At 44.5% G+C, this 16,626-nt stretch overlaps 3 protein-coding genes across 6 annotated transcripts; 1 reads left to right on the top strand and 2 right to left on the bottom strand.

Annotated features, from left to right (window-relative positions):
* Positions 1 to 508: 508 nt before the first annotated feature.
* CTSZ (cathepsin Z) lies at positions 509 to 5,909 on the bottom strand. The gene is made up of 6 exons (XM_074919920.1): positions 5,705 to 5,909; positions 5,104 to 5,267; positions 3,110 to 3,289; positions 2,331 to 2,481; positions 1,913 to 2,075; positions 509 to 1,450 (listed from the first exon to the last, which is right to left on the bottom strand). The coding sequence occupies exons 1-6, from the start codon at positions 5,890 to 5,892 to the stop codon at positions 1,337 to 1,339; spliced, it is 960 nt and encodes a 319-aa protein (XP_074776021.1). The 5' UTR covers positions 5,893 to 5,909; the 3' UTR covers positions 509 to 1,336.
* Positions 5,910 to 9,472: 3,563 nt separating this feature from the next.
* Positions 9,473 to 14,624, top strand: TUBB1 (tubulin beta 1 class VI). 4 transcript variants are annotated; one of them, XM_074920163.1, is made up of 5 exons: positions 9,473 to 9,610; positions 11,178 to 11,286; positions 11,475 to 11,585; positions 11,716 to 11,808; positions 12,415 to 14,624. In XM_074920163.1, the coding sequence occupies exons 1-5, from the start codon at positions 9,554 to 9,556 to the stop codon at positions 12,786 to 12,788; spliced, it is 744 nt and encodes a 247-aa protein (XP_074776264.1). In that variant the 5' UTR covers positions 9,473 to 9,553; the 3' UTR covers positions 12,789 to 14,624. The 4 variants fall into 4 exon arrangements, with proteins under 4 accessions (XP_074776264.1, XP_074776261.1, XP_074776262.1 ...); XM_074920160.1 differs by having other exon boundaries at positions 11,716 to 14,624; XM_074920161.1 differs by lacking the exon at positions 11,475 to 11,585 and having other exon boundaries at positions 11,716 to 14,624.
* Positions 14,625 to 14,765: 141 nt separating this feature from the next.
* Positions 14,766 to 15,958, bottom strand: ATP5F1E (ATP synthase F1 subunit epsilon). Its single transcript, XM_074920164.1, has 3 exons — positions 15,853 to 15,958; positions 15,539 to 15,665; positions 14,766 to 14,909 (listed from the first exon to the last, which is right to left on the bottom strand). Exons 1-2 carry the CDS (start codon positions 15,882 to 15,884, stop codon positions 15,542 to 15,544), a joined length of 156 nt encoding a protein of 51 aa, XP_074776265.1. The 5' UTR covers positions 15,885 to 15,958; the 3' UTR covers positions 14,766 to 14,909; positions 15,539 to 15,541.
* Positions 15,959 to 16,626: the final 668 nt, after the last annotated feature.

Here is a 16,626-nt window from a genome sequence, read left to right on the forward strand (position 1 = left end):
ATACTAGCAGTCTTATTCTTCTATGGATATTCACTGCTCTGACAAACCTGTCTCCTGATTAGGAGCAGACTCCTTTCACAGATAAAACCAAGCTAAGTCACAGAAACTACCAACTAGGAGGTAACAGATAATAGAGACAGTTTCTGAAAATACGTTTTTTCTTCTGTACCACTAAAAAGCTTTAACTCAGAGGATGGTTTATGGTAGGTTTTGGTGATTTGACATTTAATAGTGGTATTCTGCAACATCTGAATGTTTCTTCTCTCCCTTGCTTGCTGAAGTTGGATGCTTCCTTCTGTAACATATCTTTATTTCAAGTGTGGGTAAAGGTAGCATGATTTAACTTGGATTGCTGTTTGAACTATGATAGTTGCTGTATAGACTGTGTTGTCAACCAGCCCTTTTGCAAGAAAAAGTCCAGTAAAAGCTGGGTGAGCTGGTCTGACATGAGACTGCTTATTAGGTGCAACACTAGAACATGTATTAATAAGCTCACAATACACATACAGTCATGTAAGAGAAATTGTTTATTAAATGCAATTAACAAGGCCAGTTAGTAACATTTGATATGGCATTGATTTGCCACTTAGTAACTGGTTCAGTTTTAAGGAAGAGAATTTGCTACCTTTCTTCAAGTTAGTGAAGAGGTAAGGGTTGTGGTAACTTACACTTTGCCTCTTTAGGAGAAAAATAGCACAGCCAATCACATATTAAAGCAAGGAATTTGAGCAAATACAAAACGAATTAACTAAGTGTTTAGACTTTGTCTTTTAATGAAAGTAATTCCTGTTGTATCATTGTAGTTGCATAAGAGCAACTGCATTACATGAGACTTCCAACAACATTGTTTCACCAGGATTGGGAACAGAGGAGTTAGGTTTTGAATAAATCATATCCAGACTTTGCTTTGTTTTTTCATCTGCACCACTGAGATATTTGCTCAATACTGTCAGAGAATTTAATATAAGCTCTAGACCCAAATATTGAGTATACTTTTTCCTTCCCAGTATGTCTACATAATTCATATTTTAAAAATATACAGAGATTTACATACAGTTTCTATGATTAAGTCAATATGATTTAAATACTGTGCACCAAGGCAGACCACTTTTTTCATGGGTAAAATACTTTTAAGTTGTAAATAATTATCTAAAGGCAGCTCTGTCTTTATTTTACTTTGAAGACATTGTGTGTTGCGCTCTGGACTAATTTTGCAGAACTGCCTGATTGTGCTGAACCATGAAAGAGTTTTAGACTGCTGTTCTTTCAAAAGAAGGTTGTGCTGGGAAGCTTCCAAACAAAGTAGTTCCTAAACAGAAAGACGTACAATATAGAATCAAGGGAGTACAGCATCTCCATATGCACAGTCCTCTTCAATAGCAAGATTGAACTGTGCTCCTCTTCCACCTTTATATGCACTTGTCACAATTCTCAGCCACCCTCTTTCACCCTGTAAAGAATTAATTTGCATTGTGAATGAGAAAACATAACTATAGAAAATGTAAGCTATTGAGTTTGGTCTGTTTCCAAATACGAATGATTTACATGAATCTAGGAATTCACTCGGGTGAAGTATAACACTGGGTTCACAGGGCAACCTTGTTTAAAGGGGAAAACTGTTTTGATGAATTTACATCCCCCTCATCTATTCCAGGTATGTGACTTGATTTTTGTCTGCAACTTACAGTAATGACAGGAGCTGCATGCCCACAGAAGTGATAGTATTTGGGATTGAGTTGACATTACTCAAGTAACTTTGGCTGAATATCCTTCAGATTAGTTTGGTTTAATTTTTTAATTGAAAGTCTAGTTCAAAGAAAGTTTTACTTTTCCTATCCACAGGCTAGCTTCCTGTTTGCAAGTGAAAAACCCCTGTTTCCTCTGAAGTCATTCTGCAAACGTGTTTCCTTACCCAAGGTTCACCCCACGAGTTACGAACAATCCAGTATTCTGTTCCATTTTCTACACCCCAGCCAGCCACAGATACAATGTGATTCACCACAGGCGAGGGGTTGTACTCTGTATAAAGTCCTCCCGTGTAAGCATCCAACTTTTCAGTAGCCATTATGCCACAGCTGTAATAAAACAGAGAAAGCTTTTTTCATACAAGGGCATCAGAGCAGGGGCCTGGCTAAAAACCAATCATTTTTCTCACATTTTGACTTCAGAGCTCAACTTATTACAAACAAGCTAAAGTCTGCCTGTTAGTGCAGAGCTGCTAACATATGCTAGAGTGGAAAAGTACATACAGTCATTAGACTGAGTTTCAAGTATTTCAATCCCCAAATTGCTAGCAAACACTTTTTACCATTCAAGATTATTTTTTTTACCTAATTGGTCCGTTAGTATAGATTTCTGCCATCATTTTTTCTCTTCCACTGACAGACCCATAGTCAGCAACTTTCCAGAGGGTGTAGTTCTTTATCACATGGCATTCTCCAAAAGTGACACAAGTTCCACACTGGTTAAACTTCTTGCACTCTACAAACCAAAGTGAGATTATCACTGCAAGAGGATGCTTTTCTTCAGTGGAATTAATGATACAACACTAAGCTTTTTTTTAACTGATTTGAGGCAGATGTTAATAACTTAAAAGAGTAATTACTAATACATACACTCTGGTGAATTAAATTCCTTTCTGGAAAACACATTTAAAGTCCCTACAATCACTAGTTACTGTTCTTTACTTCATAGACATAATTGCTTTGATGAGGAAGTGTTTCGGATGTGCTTCTCTGTAGATACAGAAACTATTCCAGTCATACATGGCCAGACAAAGGTTACACTTCTGCTTTGTTTAGCTTGAGGTGACACTTGTAAATATTTCAGAACATTAGAGATTGTATATCACAGACTTAAGAGATTAAGTTAAAACATTTTAGCTGTGCAAACTTGTCTGGGCATGATTTAATTCTACACTGTCTGTCTGAAGTAAAGAGACAGACATGCAGGCCTGTACAGAAAACCTGCTCTGTCAGTCAAACAGCAGGTACTACACTGAAAGGCAGGAATCAGTAAATCGAAAAACCAAGAAACTATCTTTTTTTTATATACTAAGATCCACTAAACCTGGGATGAAGCCTTCCAGCAAAGCAAATAGGTATCATACTTTGATCCTTAGCTTGGTAGTTGTTGCAGGTCTCATCTGGAATGCCATGGTCATGGGCATACTTCCAAACACCAGAGTGGTCTCCACCTTCACAGGATCCCGCATCAGCACAATCAATCACATTCTGAACAGAGAGGTAGGCAGAAGGCCATGCACCTTTTCTCTTTATGTTGATTCGATCTGTAAAGATACGAGATTAGGTTTTGTTAGTGGAATACATGAGTGGCTACACATTGCAACTAGTGTTAAAACTGTGTCTTCTTCATCGAACCTGTAACTGCAGGCAACAGTACTTGTGGTTGGAAAAGCCTCTGTTGACAGGCACATTGCGTGACCTAACTCAGACCAGCAGGCTGAGTTATTATTGTGGGTTTCCATTAGAAGTTTTTTCCATTAAAAACTCAGCAGAAACATGCAGATGAGTAAGATCTGTTTAAAGCCTTGAAGTGCCCTAGACCTCTTTTAATTCAACTCACAGCTTCTGAAAACTTCCAGATCTGTTTCCTGGCTTTGACAGCAAAGAGTTTTCAAACACACATCATAAAACCAGCTCTCACTAGCCTCTTTTACGGGAGTAAAGATTTATGCAGAAAGCCATGCAGAGAGTCATAAGCCCATGCAGCCCTGGTCTCTGGCTCTGAGACAGTCTTCACAAACTTAAAGCGAGGAAAAGCTTTCAGAGAAGTATATCCTCACTGTTATGTCAACATCTCACTGTTACCCTGCCATCTCAGACAGGCATCACCACCCTGCTGCCTTATTTTGTCAGAAACAACTAGCTTACCTGACAGAAAGCCTTCCCAGTGAGTATTTATAAACTGCTTCTCACAGTGCATTAACAGTCTTAACTGATGCCACTGTAGTACTTTTAATCCCATTAGTACTAACAACATTCAGCAATACTTGACAGAACTGGGAGGCATTATCCCAGCCTAGTGTTCTAGCAACAAAAGAAGGAATGAATGTTTCAACTATTCACAGGAGTTAAAAACTAACTGATTTTTAAAAATTTTATACTTATGCACATACTGGTATACCTATGTACACAACTAAGTTTTAACCAAAGTTACCTAATTAAGAAGTTGCTGTATTTTATCTGTCCTAGTATTTACTACATCATGGCAGGGTTCATACATGTCTTCATTGTACTGCTTAAGGACGGATCCTTCATGATTCCTGCTGTCTGCTCACATCTGTGTTGTCTTCCCATTTCTGCACAGTTTCCTTTATTTCTCCTTCACAGTTAATCCTCTTACAGCCTCCCTGTGCAAACAGTACTTCTGCAGCATGTTACTGTTGCATGCAAATCATCCTGTATTCTCTTTAGAGAATTTCTCCAGCTGAAGCAAACCCCTTCTTCCCTTTTCCCAAGAAAAAGGCTGATAGTTATCTGCTGAAACAGGATTTATCTATGCTGTGGTAATCATTTCATTTCAATGGCAAGGCTCTTGAAGCCGATACCCTGCGGGCCCTTCCCACAAGAGGCAGCTTCTTTCACTTCCTCATATCCAGGCACGGCTGGAGCGGCCCGTGGCTGCTGCAGATGTAGTGCAGCAGGCTGAGGTACCAGAAAAGGGAAGGAGATTTGATAACTGCTTTTGCATCTGCTGCTGCCATCACCACACCTCCTAGAAGAGGGCTGAAGCCCCAGTGCTCACCCCAGGCCCTGAACACTGCCGCAGCAGGAGCGGTGAATGCAGCCGTTCCACGAACCGCTGTTTAACCAAGCCTGTGTTCCCCCTCACACCATTTCGAGAGCGCGGGGACAGCCTCACTCCGACTGCTCTCTATTAAAATCAAACCTCCTCGCCTTCAGCTTGGGAATTCCCGCTCTGCGGTGCCTTCACAGACATCTCAGCCCCGGGTTTTGCTGTGTAGCCAGCCATGTGGCACCTCGCCGTCACACCAGCTATTTCATAGACGGGCAACAGCGCTTCCTCCGCTTACCAAAACCCACAGCGGGGGGTGCGCAGGCAGCCCTCCGCCCTGCGTACCTGCGAGGGCGCTGGTGCTGCCGTGGGCCCAGCAGGACCCGCAGTACTGGGGGATGTGCTGGTTCCGCGTGGCGCTGGCGTAGTTGACGCCGTTCACGTCCCTCCAGTCCCAGCTCGCGGGCAGCGCGGAGACGTCCAGGTACTCGTGCGGGCGGGGGTAGCTCCTGCGAGGGGAGGGTTTTGGGGTTTTTTTAAAAAAATCACAGCTCTCGGGCCGTTTCGTAACGCGGCCGCGCGGGTCACGTGACAGAGGGCAGCGTGACCGCTCCCTGCCCGCGCGGCCCCGTGACCGCCACCGCGCCCGCGGAGACCCCCGACACCCCCCCACGCCGGGACTCCCCCCTCGAAATCCGCCCCCCGGGCCCGGACACCCCCCCTCTCTTCTCCACGGGCCGCGGGGTACCCGGGGTGCCCCCCGCCCAGCACCGGGCGATGGCGGGTTTGCGAAGCCCCCGCGCGGGCGGGCGCTGCCGCTGAGCCCGCCCGGCCCCCCCCGCGGCCCCCCCCGCGCTCCCCTCCGTGACGCCGCTTGGCGGGGCCCGGGGGTGCTCGCAGCCGGGCGGCAGCGCCGCGAGGGACGGGGCGGCGGGGCGACCCTCACCTCAGCCCGGGAGCCTTGCGCGGGGCCGGCTTGTAGCAGCGCTGCCCCTCCCTGAAGTAAAGGCCGGCGCGGGCGGGCGGGCAGAGGCAGCCCCAGAGCAGCAGGAGGACGCGGAGGGCCGCGAGGGGCCGGGACAGCCCCTCCATGCTGGCGGCGGCAGCTCCCCACAGCGGCCCCGGCGCCGGCATTTAAGGGCGGGGAAGGCCCCGGGGGGGCGGAGCGGGGCGGGGCGGGCGCTGCGGGTTCACCTGCGGCGGGCGGGAGCGCGGAGCCCCCGCTGTGTGTCCCTTAGTTCGCGTTTATCGTCCCGTGTCGATGGACGCTGCACCCAGGGCAGGTACAGCCTGCACGTCGCTGAGCCCGTGCCCGGGGCGTCTAATTAATTGGGGGGGTTAAGGAACAAACACAGCGAGAGGCCTGAGAAGGCCTCGTCCACGGTCCTGCTGGTGCCCCTGGGTGAAGTCTCCATCTCACATGCTCAAAAATGAAGCAATATTGAGCATATATATCCCCCCCCCCCCCCAAAAAAAAAAAAAAGAAAAACAAAACAAAACAACCCATGCAAAAAAAAAAGCAAAGAAAAAAAAAAGAAAAGGTCTTAAAATATTGTGGTGATTCAATCTGTGCAGTTGCTGTCAACACAGCGTTTGTGACAAGAGGTATCTGGGAGAGATGCAGCCCCTGTGGCTGAGTTACAGGTTTCTTTACCTTCGGCCTAACACCCCAGCATTGCGTAACACTGTGCCCAGCGGCTGTGTGATTGCATAGAGCATGCAGGCTGGTTTTTTGGTTGGGTTGGGTTTTTTTGCTAGTCCCAAGTCTCAAGCCGTTTTATACAACAATTTACAAAAGAACACAGCCTTGCGTAAGGTTTTTAGGCTGTTCTTTAGGGTTCAGGACATTTGAAGATTCTTTATTATCTGCCACAAGATTTAGACAATACTAAAAAGTAGTTTGCTAATTTTCCTGCAGAAGGTTTAAGTATCTGCATGAGTGGACTACCAGTCTCGTTTCCATATGTTGACTAGAGCTTTCATGTTTGGTAAACAGGTTTAGTAAACCACAGCCAGTTCTTCCCTTGCAGCGTTTCTTCCTTAGCTCTCAGCACTTTTTATAAAAGGCGTGAGGCTTATTAACTCCACATGCACAGAGAAACTGAGGCACTGAGAACCAATGCAGCAAAAACAACAGCAGAGCGAGAATTGAGCCCAGCTGCTGTGCAGTTGACCTTTTTGGCTCTTTGACAAAACTCTTCGCTGCACATGCGTATCAAAACCAGAAACAAACTAAAAAAAACAGCTGAGAAAACCCTGGGTTGTTCAGCAACAGGGCTTTGATATCTACGGCCCACTCTGAAGGCAATAGAAGCAGCGGGCAGCCTGATAATAGAGACTGGGGGACAGGCTGGTAATAGCTGTGCCCAGTGCCAGGCTGCTCCTAATCTCCGCAGTGCCAAAAGTCCCTCGAAGCCAACTCTTCCGTCACCGTCTCCTCTTTCTCTGGTGACGCTCGGCGCTAATCTGCAATAGCACATGTTCAATGGCCGTGCCTGGGAAGCACACTTGGGCAGTTAACAGGCTTGAGGTTTCTCAGAGCTGAGGAATGACAGGCCTGCAAACAAAATCTACACAGAAACAGGCTTTTCATATACCAGGTTTGGTATAGAGACAGCCTTGGAGGCTCACAGATATGCAGTTGAGGAGGAGAGGGAAAAGAGGCACAAACCCACCTCCTCTTCACAAAGCACCTCAGGTACTTCGTGTCATGTGCCATAATTTCTAAGACTCTATAAGGAAGTGTTTCAGAGGAGGTGCATGATTCCAGGGAGATATTTTTAGCAAGAGAAAAAACAGTGTTAAGTGATTGCATATTTCTTTCACTTCCCTTTTTATTTGCTTTGCTTGTGAGACGCTCTCAGTGAGTATATTTATTGCTGAAATTATCCTGCCAAATTTTTTGGACAGTGAATTAGCATCTTCAGCCTGTTCATAAATTGTGGCTATGGTAGATGAATATGTTGAATATTTTAAGTAGTAGTTATTAAGTGTCAGTAGCAATCTGACACATTGTGTCAGTGCAACTCCCATTCCAAATGCAGCAATTGAATATACACCTCAGAATTACATTATTACTTTTAGTTAAGCATAGTTGGGAAAAACAAATATGAAATGTGCATAAATAAAATGAAATGTGCTTTCAAAATAAATGTCCAAATAACCTTTCCAGAATTTTGTCTTAGGAAATTGTAGAAGATAGCCACTGCCACTGCAGAAAATACCTACAATGTGGCAATGGAACGAACGTAACACCTTGTCTAGCTGACTAAACCGAACTGTTTAAAGAATGCTTTTTTTTTTTTTTTGAAAATGATGAAATATTCTGTTTTAGGGAAACAGAAGTAATCTACCTGAATTTAAAGTCTTACATTTATTGCTCCCTCATGAGTATGGCTCATAGCTTTGCAGGAGATAACAGAAGGTTCACTAGCTACTTTTGTGCAGTGTGCTTGGTGAAGTTGTCTTTTCCTCCATTTGCTGGTGGAAGAAGTGGAAGTCATCTGTGGTGGGGAAGTCTGGAATAAGCTGATTTTTCTTTTGGAGCAATATGGAAGGTCAGAGATTCCTTATCTCTAGCACCCCATAAAGTGGTAGTTACTCTCAATGAGTCAAGTCCTTCCACTGTCATCTTTTTATACAAAATAATTTAAGGTGCTTTCCTAATTATAGTTCCTTTTCCTATCCTTAAAAGGAACACTTGCAAAGCACAGACAGTCGCCTGACATGTAGTAAAACTACTATAAGCTTCCAGAAGACAGTCCATTCTGGGTTTCTGTTGCTCAGTGATATTAGTCCTGTTTATCAGCAGGGGACATGTCTGTGTCATGTTTTGCTCAGCCTCGCATCGTTTCCTTTAATGCAGTGACATATTTCACACAGTGAACATTATAGTTAACTTCAGAGGAACTGGGTGTTCACCTCTAGCATTTTCCTGGCAAGTTGTGAAATACTACAGCTCAGATCTAAGAACACAAGATATGTAAGAAATACTGTATTTCTTAATGTCAGGAAAGGAAGGGAGAGAGCATCTGTGCAAGTTAGTCACAGGTTGATTCAGATTTTAGATTGGCTGAAATAGGTGGATTGTTATTAAAGGAACATATATCACTGAGAGTGCAGTGTTATATTTATGCTTTAAAAAGTGGGTTTTTTTGTTACTGATCCTGTCCCCCTCCTTCATGCAGTTAAACACTGAGAATGATATTTATTAGTGAACTGCAAATTTGCCTGGCAATGTGCTGAATGTTGTGGTTATAGGAGGCCGCTGCTCAGAAGTTATTATTGTTTTTATTATGGATATTGTCCTGTATGACCAATATGATGCTAAAATTTAAATTATGCAGCAGAAGCACATGTACTTAAAAAAATAAGATCATTTATTCATGGAATAATCTCTCTCTCTATGGGTATATATTATGTATAAAATAATGAAACACAGAGACAATGTGCACAGATATTAATGAATCACACCGTTTGCTGCACAGAGAACTAGGATTAATTGTAATGGGGTGCATGTGACAATTTTCTCTTCCAAGCCGCTCAGTAATGTACCTGTGCTCTTGTATGCTGTACACAGGCAGTGAATAGACCCTTTGCCTTGTGAAACGCTTTGATGAGCACTCTGAGGAGTGGCTACTCCCCTTGCTGGCTGAGTGACAGTCCCTGCAGTATAAAAAGGCCCCTTGGGGCAGACTGCCCTGGGTGTAGCTGATAAAGCACCAGAAAGAGGGCTTGTTCTGCAACTAGAAACCTGTGTTAGGTTGCGGCCACCAACAGGTCTAAGCTCCGCAAAATGCGTGAAATTGTGCACCTTCAGATTGGCCAGTGTGGGAACCAAATTGGAGCTAAGGTAAGGTCTCTTTTCAATATTGGTCATTAAGTGCGATCAGTGGTAGCAGGTCAAACATCATTAAGGGATGGGGACTTTTGGAGGGAACAATTTGTTAACTCAGTGGTAGGATGCATGGCACATTAGCAGTGAATATGACTACTTTGATATTAAAGTCATAGATGGGCTTGCTCCTTATGCAAAGGTTAAAACATTAACCTTTAAATTAAAGCCTGTCAGTGAATGAAACAGCTGCAATAACTATGGCACAGTGATTATAAGTGCTCCAGGGCATTCCTGCTGGGACCCCTATTCCCAGGGACACTAATCTAGTCTGCAAAATACTGTAATTCCAGGGCTGCAAAGTTGTGATGCCATACAGCAGTAACTCTGCCACATTATAGTAATTAATATGGGGTTGTATTAGTCAACAGAATGACCTGTGCTATCAGTGACCAGTTAGGTTTTTCTAAGAGTAGCACAAAGTGCAGTTCCTGCCCAACAGGCCTTCTGCGAGAGGTAGCGGTGTCATTTGGAGTATTTTGCTGTTACTTAGAGATAATTCACTCACTGCTGACTTTCTGTACCAGGAGGAAAAAAAGAAAGCATTGCTTTTTGCTCTGTATCCATCTTTTTTTTTTTTTTTAATCGATAAGTAGGAAGTTGTCAAATAAAAGTATCTGGGTTAATTTGGGGCTGGGACGTCTTTGAAGACATATGATAGCTGAAGGATTGTTCCGTTGTGTTCTTCCTCCATTTCTTGCTCCCATAAACCTCACCTTGATTTTTACTGGAACATGAAGCTGTGGCTGGACAGGGAATGTCATGTTAGACCCCGATAGTCTGAATGGAGCCAGTGTGATAGTTGGAAGGTCTGTACTTTTTCTGTTGGCTTTGACCTGGAAACTGCTTACGTCTGATGAGACCTGTAGAAAAGTGCACACACACACACACACACACATACATGTTGGCATGGTGTATTTGTACACTCAAAAGGAGGCTGCATGCTAAACCAGAAGCCCTTTAAAATTAAAATAGCCTGGTCATTACAGTGAGTGGGTGTGTCTACATTAGGACTGCTGTGGCTGCTGCCTAGATAAGAGCCGCAGTACAAGACATCCATAGGAGTGTCAAGATAGAACATTTAGTACCAACATCTGTTTGTGGAAAGCATTGCTCACACAACTTTGAGCCAGCTTTGCCATGCCACAGTCCCACTTGTACGTGACAGGTTTCAAAACAACTCTCCCAATCCCCCCCCCCCCCCAACTTTTTTGTTAATCTCATATCAACTAGTACCTGTGTTATTTAAATTAATACCAATTTTTCCTTTACTATCAAGAGAACACATTGAGGTCTAAACAGCATAAATGGTCTACTAAACTTTTCCCTTGAACTTCTTTGGGGAGGGGGGAGAAGAGGAGCCCCTCTCTGATCTAATACGTAAATGGCAAAACACCCCCCACTTCAGGCACAGTTCCTACTTTACGTGCCATCAGGCATGAAAGCAGCAGAGCCGGTGTTGAACACATTGTCCTGGAAAAAAAACCAAACCAACCTTTGCGTGTATTGAACCTTTCTTTTTCAGTTCTGGGAGGTGATAAGTGATGAACATGGAATTGACATCGCTGGAAACTACCATGGGAATGCGTCACTGCAGCTTGAGCGAATTAACGTGTACTTCAATGAGGCTTACTGTAAGTGCTCAGCACTGATAGGGTGTTGGCATGGCAATTAGCACAGCCAACATGAAGGTTATAGTAAGTAATTAAAAGAAAAAATATCCCCAAATCCTGTAGATGGGCTGGATTTTTCAGAGTAGATTATAAGCCTGTCTCTTTGACTTATAATAATAATTATTTGCATTGATTTTATTTTGTCCTAGCCCATAAATACGTGCCCCGTTCTATCTTGGTGGACCTGGAACCTGGTACGATGGACAGTGTACGGTCTAGCAAAATAGGCCCACTCTTTCGACCTGACAATTTTATTCATGGTATGTACAGCATGCTGTCAGCACACTAACTAGAGTCAACTGTCCCAAAGCGGCCTTTTAACTCTCATCTTCGTAGCCTTTCAAAATTTTCTTAACTTTGTGGCTGTTATTTCTGTAATTCTGTTTACAGGTAATTCAGGTGCTGGAAACAACTGGGCTAAGGGCCATTACACAGAAGGTGCTGAACTGATTGAAAACGTCATGGATGTGGTCAGGAACGAGTGTGAGAGCTGTGACTGCCTTCAGGGATTCCAGCTCATCCATTCGCTTGGTGGTGGCACAGGCTCAGGTATGGGCACGCTCCTCATCAACAAGATCAGAGAAGAATATCCCGACAGGATTATGAACACTTTCAGTGTTGTGCCTTCACCCAAAGTATCCGACACGGTCGTAGAGCCGTATAATGCCATCCTCTCCATCCATCAGCTAATAGAGAATACAGATGAAACCTTCTGCATTGACAATGAAGCTCTGTACGATATATGTTTTAGAACTTTAAAGCTCACCAATCCCACCTATGGTGACCTCAACCACTTAGTGTCCCTAACGATGAGCGGTGTCACGACCTCGCTCCGTTTTCCTGGTCAGCTGAATGCAGATCTGAGGAAGCTGGCTGTTAACATGGTGCCCTTTCCTCGCCTGCATTTCTTTATGCCAGGCTTTGCTCCGCTGACAGCTCGAGGTAGCCAACAGTACAGAGCCCTCTCAGTGCCAGAGCTTACTCAACAAATGTTTGATGCACGCAACATGATGGCAGCCTGCGACCCTCGTCGTGGACGTTACTTGACCGTGGCATGCATCTTCAGGGGCCGAATGTCTACCAGAGAAGTGGATGAGCAGTTGCTGGCTGTCCAGACCAAGAATAGTTCCTACTTTGTGGAGTGGATCCCTAATAACGTCAAAGTGGCTGTGTGTGACATACCACCACGAGGCTTGAAGATGGCAGCTACCTTTATTGGCAATAACACAGCCATTCAGGAGCTCTTCATCAGGGTTTCTGAACAGTTCTCAGCTATGTTCAGAAGAAAAGCGTTTCTCCATTGGTATACAGGGGAAGGGATGGATGAGATGGAGTTTTCTGAAGCAGAAGGTAACACCAACGACCTCGTGTCTGAGTACCAGCAGTACCAGGATGCCACTGCAGATGTTGAGGAATATGAAGAGGTGGAAGTGGAAGCCAGCTCAGAAAAGGAAGCACTGTAAAACCCATGGTAATAGCAAAACATGCCCCTAATAAGCCTGTTGACACTCACTAAAGAAAAAACAGTAGCCATCATCTGCACACCAAAAATAACACCTTTCTTCAGAATTGTTTCTTTGCATCTGGCCAAAATATAGCCAATATTACAATACAATGCTTTTGAAATTAATGGCAGCTATGCTTTACTCTCCTGAACAACCGTTGCCACCGATTCTCTCCCAAAAAAGAGCCACTACGAAGACAAGTTGTCTCATAACAGCCTTTCTTGTAAATGTATTCACCTTTAGACTCACCAGATACTGAATGTAACATACAGCCTCTGTGGCTGTGCATATCTATCAGGATCCTGAGCAACAGCAAAATATGCTATCAACTCATCAAATTTATTTATTCTTAGGTGAACGCAGGCTGTGTTGTGTTTGTGAGCTTGTTACTGTTCCAGGAGCACAGACACACCTGTAAGGCCAGCACCTATTTTATTACACATTCCACTGACTGAGGGAAATCTCCAGACAAGTTCAGTTCCTTAAGTTACAGGGGGAGGGGAAAACAACATGCAGCAAAAGACTGAATATGCACATTCTTACTTTTTTTTGGAAGTACATTAATAGTCTAACACATTGCTGTCTTAGATTATTGCAGAGCTTGCATTCATTATCATTGTGTGGTTTGTTTCTATTTCAAACTATAGATTGAGTTATATTAGCATACAAAGTTGTGAACACTGTAAAAGCTTTGGTGTGATATTTTTTCCCCATGTATTAACTACTGTAATTTTTTTCCTATCATTAATTACAGCAAAATGGATAGAATGGTTTGCAGCTAGTTAGATCTAAGTTCAACAGCAATCACTAAATCAAAAACATATCCTGACTTCAGGAAAAACCTTTCTTGCCAGTCACAGCCATCTACTTAACACTGTATTTATAATATTCTTTAAATAAAAATTATATAGCATTCTATAAAATACTTTAATACTTGAGCTATTTGATAGACAAAAATAAGTTCATTCTTGTAAGGACTAACTTTAAAATGCCTTAAAAGAATTGAGCTTTTTTTATTATTCTTTTATAAGAGAGAGTTTATTATACTCTGAAGAAAGTAATGCCTCATGCTTGAGTCCACAGCAGAAGTGTCTAGGGGAACACACACATTCTGTAAGTGTGCTCCATTTCCTCCCGTGCAGTGGGACAGTTACGGGTGCTGTGAAGCAGCAGGAACATGCAAACACCTCTCCTAAACCAGCACGGCTGGAAGTACGACTTTGGCTCCCAGGCAAGCGTGGTGGCAGTCACCCTCCCTAGTGAGCTCATGTCCCAATTCCCCCCAGTAAAGTGACAATGTGGTAACACGAAGGACAACCAGTAGATGTGTGATCAGAGTACAGCCCAGAGGTTTCTGTGCCTCCTTCTCCACCTCTTACAGGACACCAGGTCTCCAGCTCCCGATTCACTGCTCAGTGTTCAGACAGCTCTGGAGATGAGATCCCCTGCAGCACAGCAAAACACCCTGCTTCCAGTTCAGTCGTAACCAACCCTAAACCTTGCCAAACTGTTTTTTCACTGAGTTAGTTTTGTTCCAAGCCCAAACTGAAGATGAACACCATGACAACAGAATTTTAAAGCCAACAGTATACCACTTCCAGCAGAGAGAACTGACAAGAGATATTTTTAATTATCAAAATTACCTGCCTCTATTCTCTTTTGACATAGGTTTTAGTGCAGAAAACTTTTTCCAAAGTAATCATTAATCACTGAAATGAAGTAGGCAGAAAAGTTTTAAACAATTGAATTTCTCATTCATTTAGGTATCTGAAATATCAGCACAAAATCCAACAAAAGATTTGCCTGAAAAATAAAGACATGTTGCTACAGAATGGTAGATTCTGCTAACAGTCATGTATTTTTAACACAAGTGAAAGATAAATGTCTCTGCAAAATGGAGTAGTTTGTTTCAAGAGGAACAACACTTTCCACACATTCATTTAACTGAAGTTACATTTATTAGCATACTGATTTACATACAGAGGCAAGTTTTACAGTTGATGCGATGACATTATATTGCAGAATCTTGAGCTTGCCTACAGCGTTGCAGTTTGCTGTTAATTCACCACAGATCAGTTCCTACGAGATTTAAAATACAAGTTATTCAATTGAAGAATACATACAAGGTATGCTTCAAACAAAAGGCAGTAACATTTAATCTCAGATCAGGCCTAGAAGCTGTTCTACTTGCAATAGGAGCGATTTCAGCTGCTTTGTGATGTATGCAATGTCACAAATAAAGGTACAAGTAGCATCGATCTTTCACAGACAGTAGATAACCCTTAAGCAAGTAAGTCTGCTGATAGAGGAAACAGCAGTTCAGAGAGGCTGTCTGTCGGCTTAGTAACGTGAGACGGGAAACCCATGAACATCACTACAGAAACCCAGCTGTTTTGCTTAAACCCGTAACAACTTCGACCAAACACAAAATCGTTCAAAGCAGGGCTTGATGGACAGAACATCTCACTTTACTGAGCTAATGAGATTAAGCCGTCTCCTATCCCACACGTCATCAGGATGCAGAGATGTCTGCACTAAACCGGTCCGAAATCCATTCCAGTTTCATGCATGAAGATCAGAGCTGATTTGCCACATAGAGCACGAAATGACCCAGGCAGCTGGGTGCTTCATTAACCTTACACTGGGAAACCAACACTCCGCCTATAAAAAGCTCTAATAAGGCACCCCAGCCCACCCTATTTACTTACATTTTATTCCTTCTTGGGTTTCACAGTTTTCACAGTGGCCATCGCCGCCCTCTCTGCCTCCGCTTTGTACTGAGGCTTCATCGCTGCTCTAACAACCTGAGCACAGATCTGGGAATACCGGATGTAACTAAAGACAGGAGAGAAAAGGGAGAAGAAAACGGCGGTGAGAAAGAAACCCGTCCCAAAAGCTCCTCCACCGCCTCCGGCAGCGCCGCTGTGACCCCGCCAACCCTCCGTGCCAGGCCCTCGCCTCCGGCCGCTACGGCTATCGCAGGGAAGCGGCGAGAGGGGCCTTGTCGCCGCCAGGCGGGTACCTGAGCCCGGCCTGCCGCCAGTACGCCACCATGGCTGCGGCTCCGCTCCCCGGCAAGGTCAGCGCCCACCGGAAGGGGAAGGACCACCGCCCTGCTCTTTAGCCAATCAACAAGCAGGAATGAGCCTTCCGCCAATGGGAATCTACATTACCTCTGGGAGTCTGACCAATGGCAACTACCACTCGCTCGCCAGTCACAGCGCCCGCCCCTGGCAGGGACCAATCAGAGGGCTGAATGAGGCCCGCGGCTCCCCGCCAGTCCCCGCCCTTTCCCCCCGAGGCGCGCCGCCCGCGGCCTTTTCGCTTCCCTGCGGCGGCGGGAGCTCAGCGCGGGCCCGCGGCGGGGAAGCGGGAGGCGCCCAGCGCAGCCCAGCCGCGGGGATGTGGTCCGCACCACGCTACACCGAGGCGTCTCTCCCAGTTCCCCCTGGCAGGAACTGTGTGGGGAAGGTCTCAGCCTCGCCTCCAGGTGTGGCCCGCTGGGACCTGCCTCGGGGGCCCAGGAAAGCGGGAGTGCGTTGATCGTCCATGATTCAGAGCCGGTAATTTGCCAGAAACACACTACGCGTCAATTAACTAAAGAATAGAAATTAAGGCCTGACTCTTCCACGAGGCTAATGGCTACTTATATAGCACTTAGGTTAGTTACATCTTAATTCGTTGCTAAGTAGTCCTGTTGTAAGCTAAGAATCCAAGCAAATGTTTAAAAGTAAGTTTTCTTCCAGCTAATTCATTGCCCCTCTATGCCATGGGTTCTTAGCTTTTTCTAGATAAG

The sequence above is a fragment of the Athene noctua genome, chromosome 16, assembly GCF_965140245.1.
Source record: "Athene noctua chromosome 16, bAthNoc1.hap1.1, whole genome shotgun sequence".
Lineage (NCBI taxonomy): Eukaryota > Metazoa > Chordata > Aves > Strigiformes > Strigidae > Athene > Athene noctua.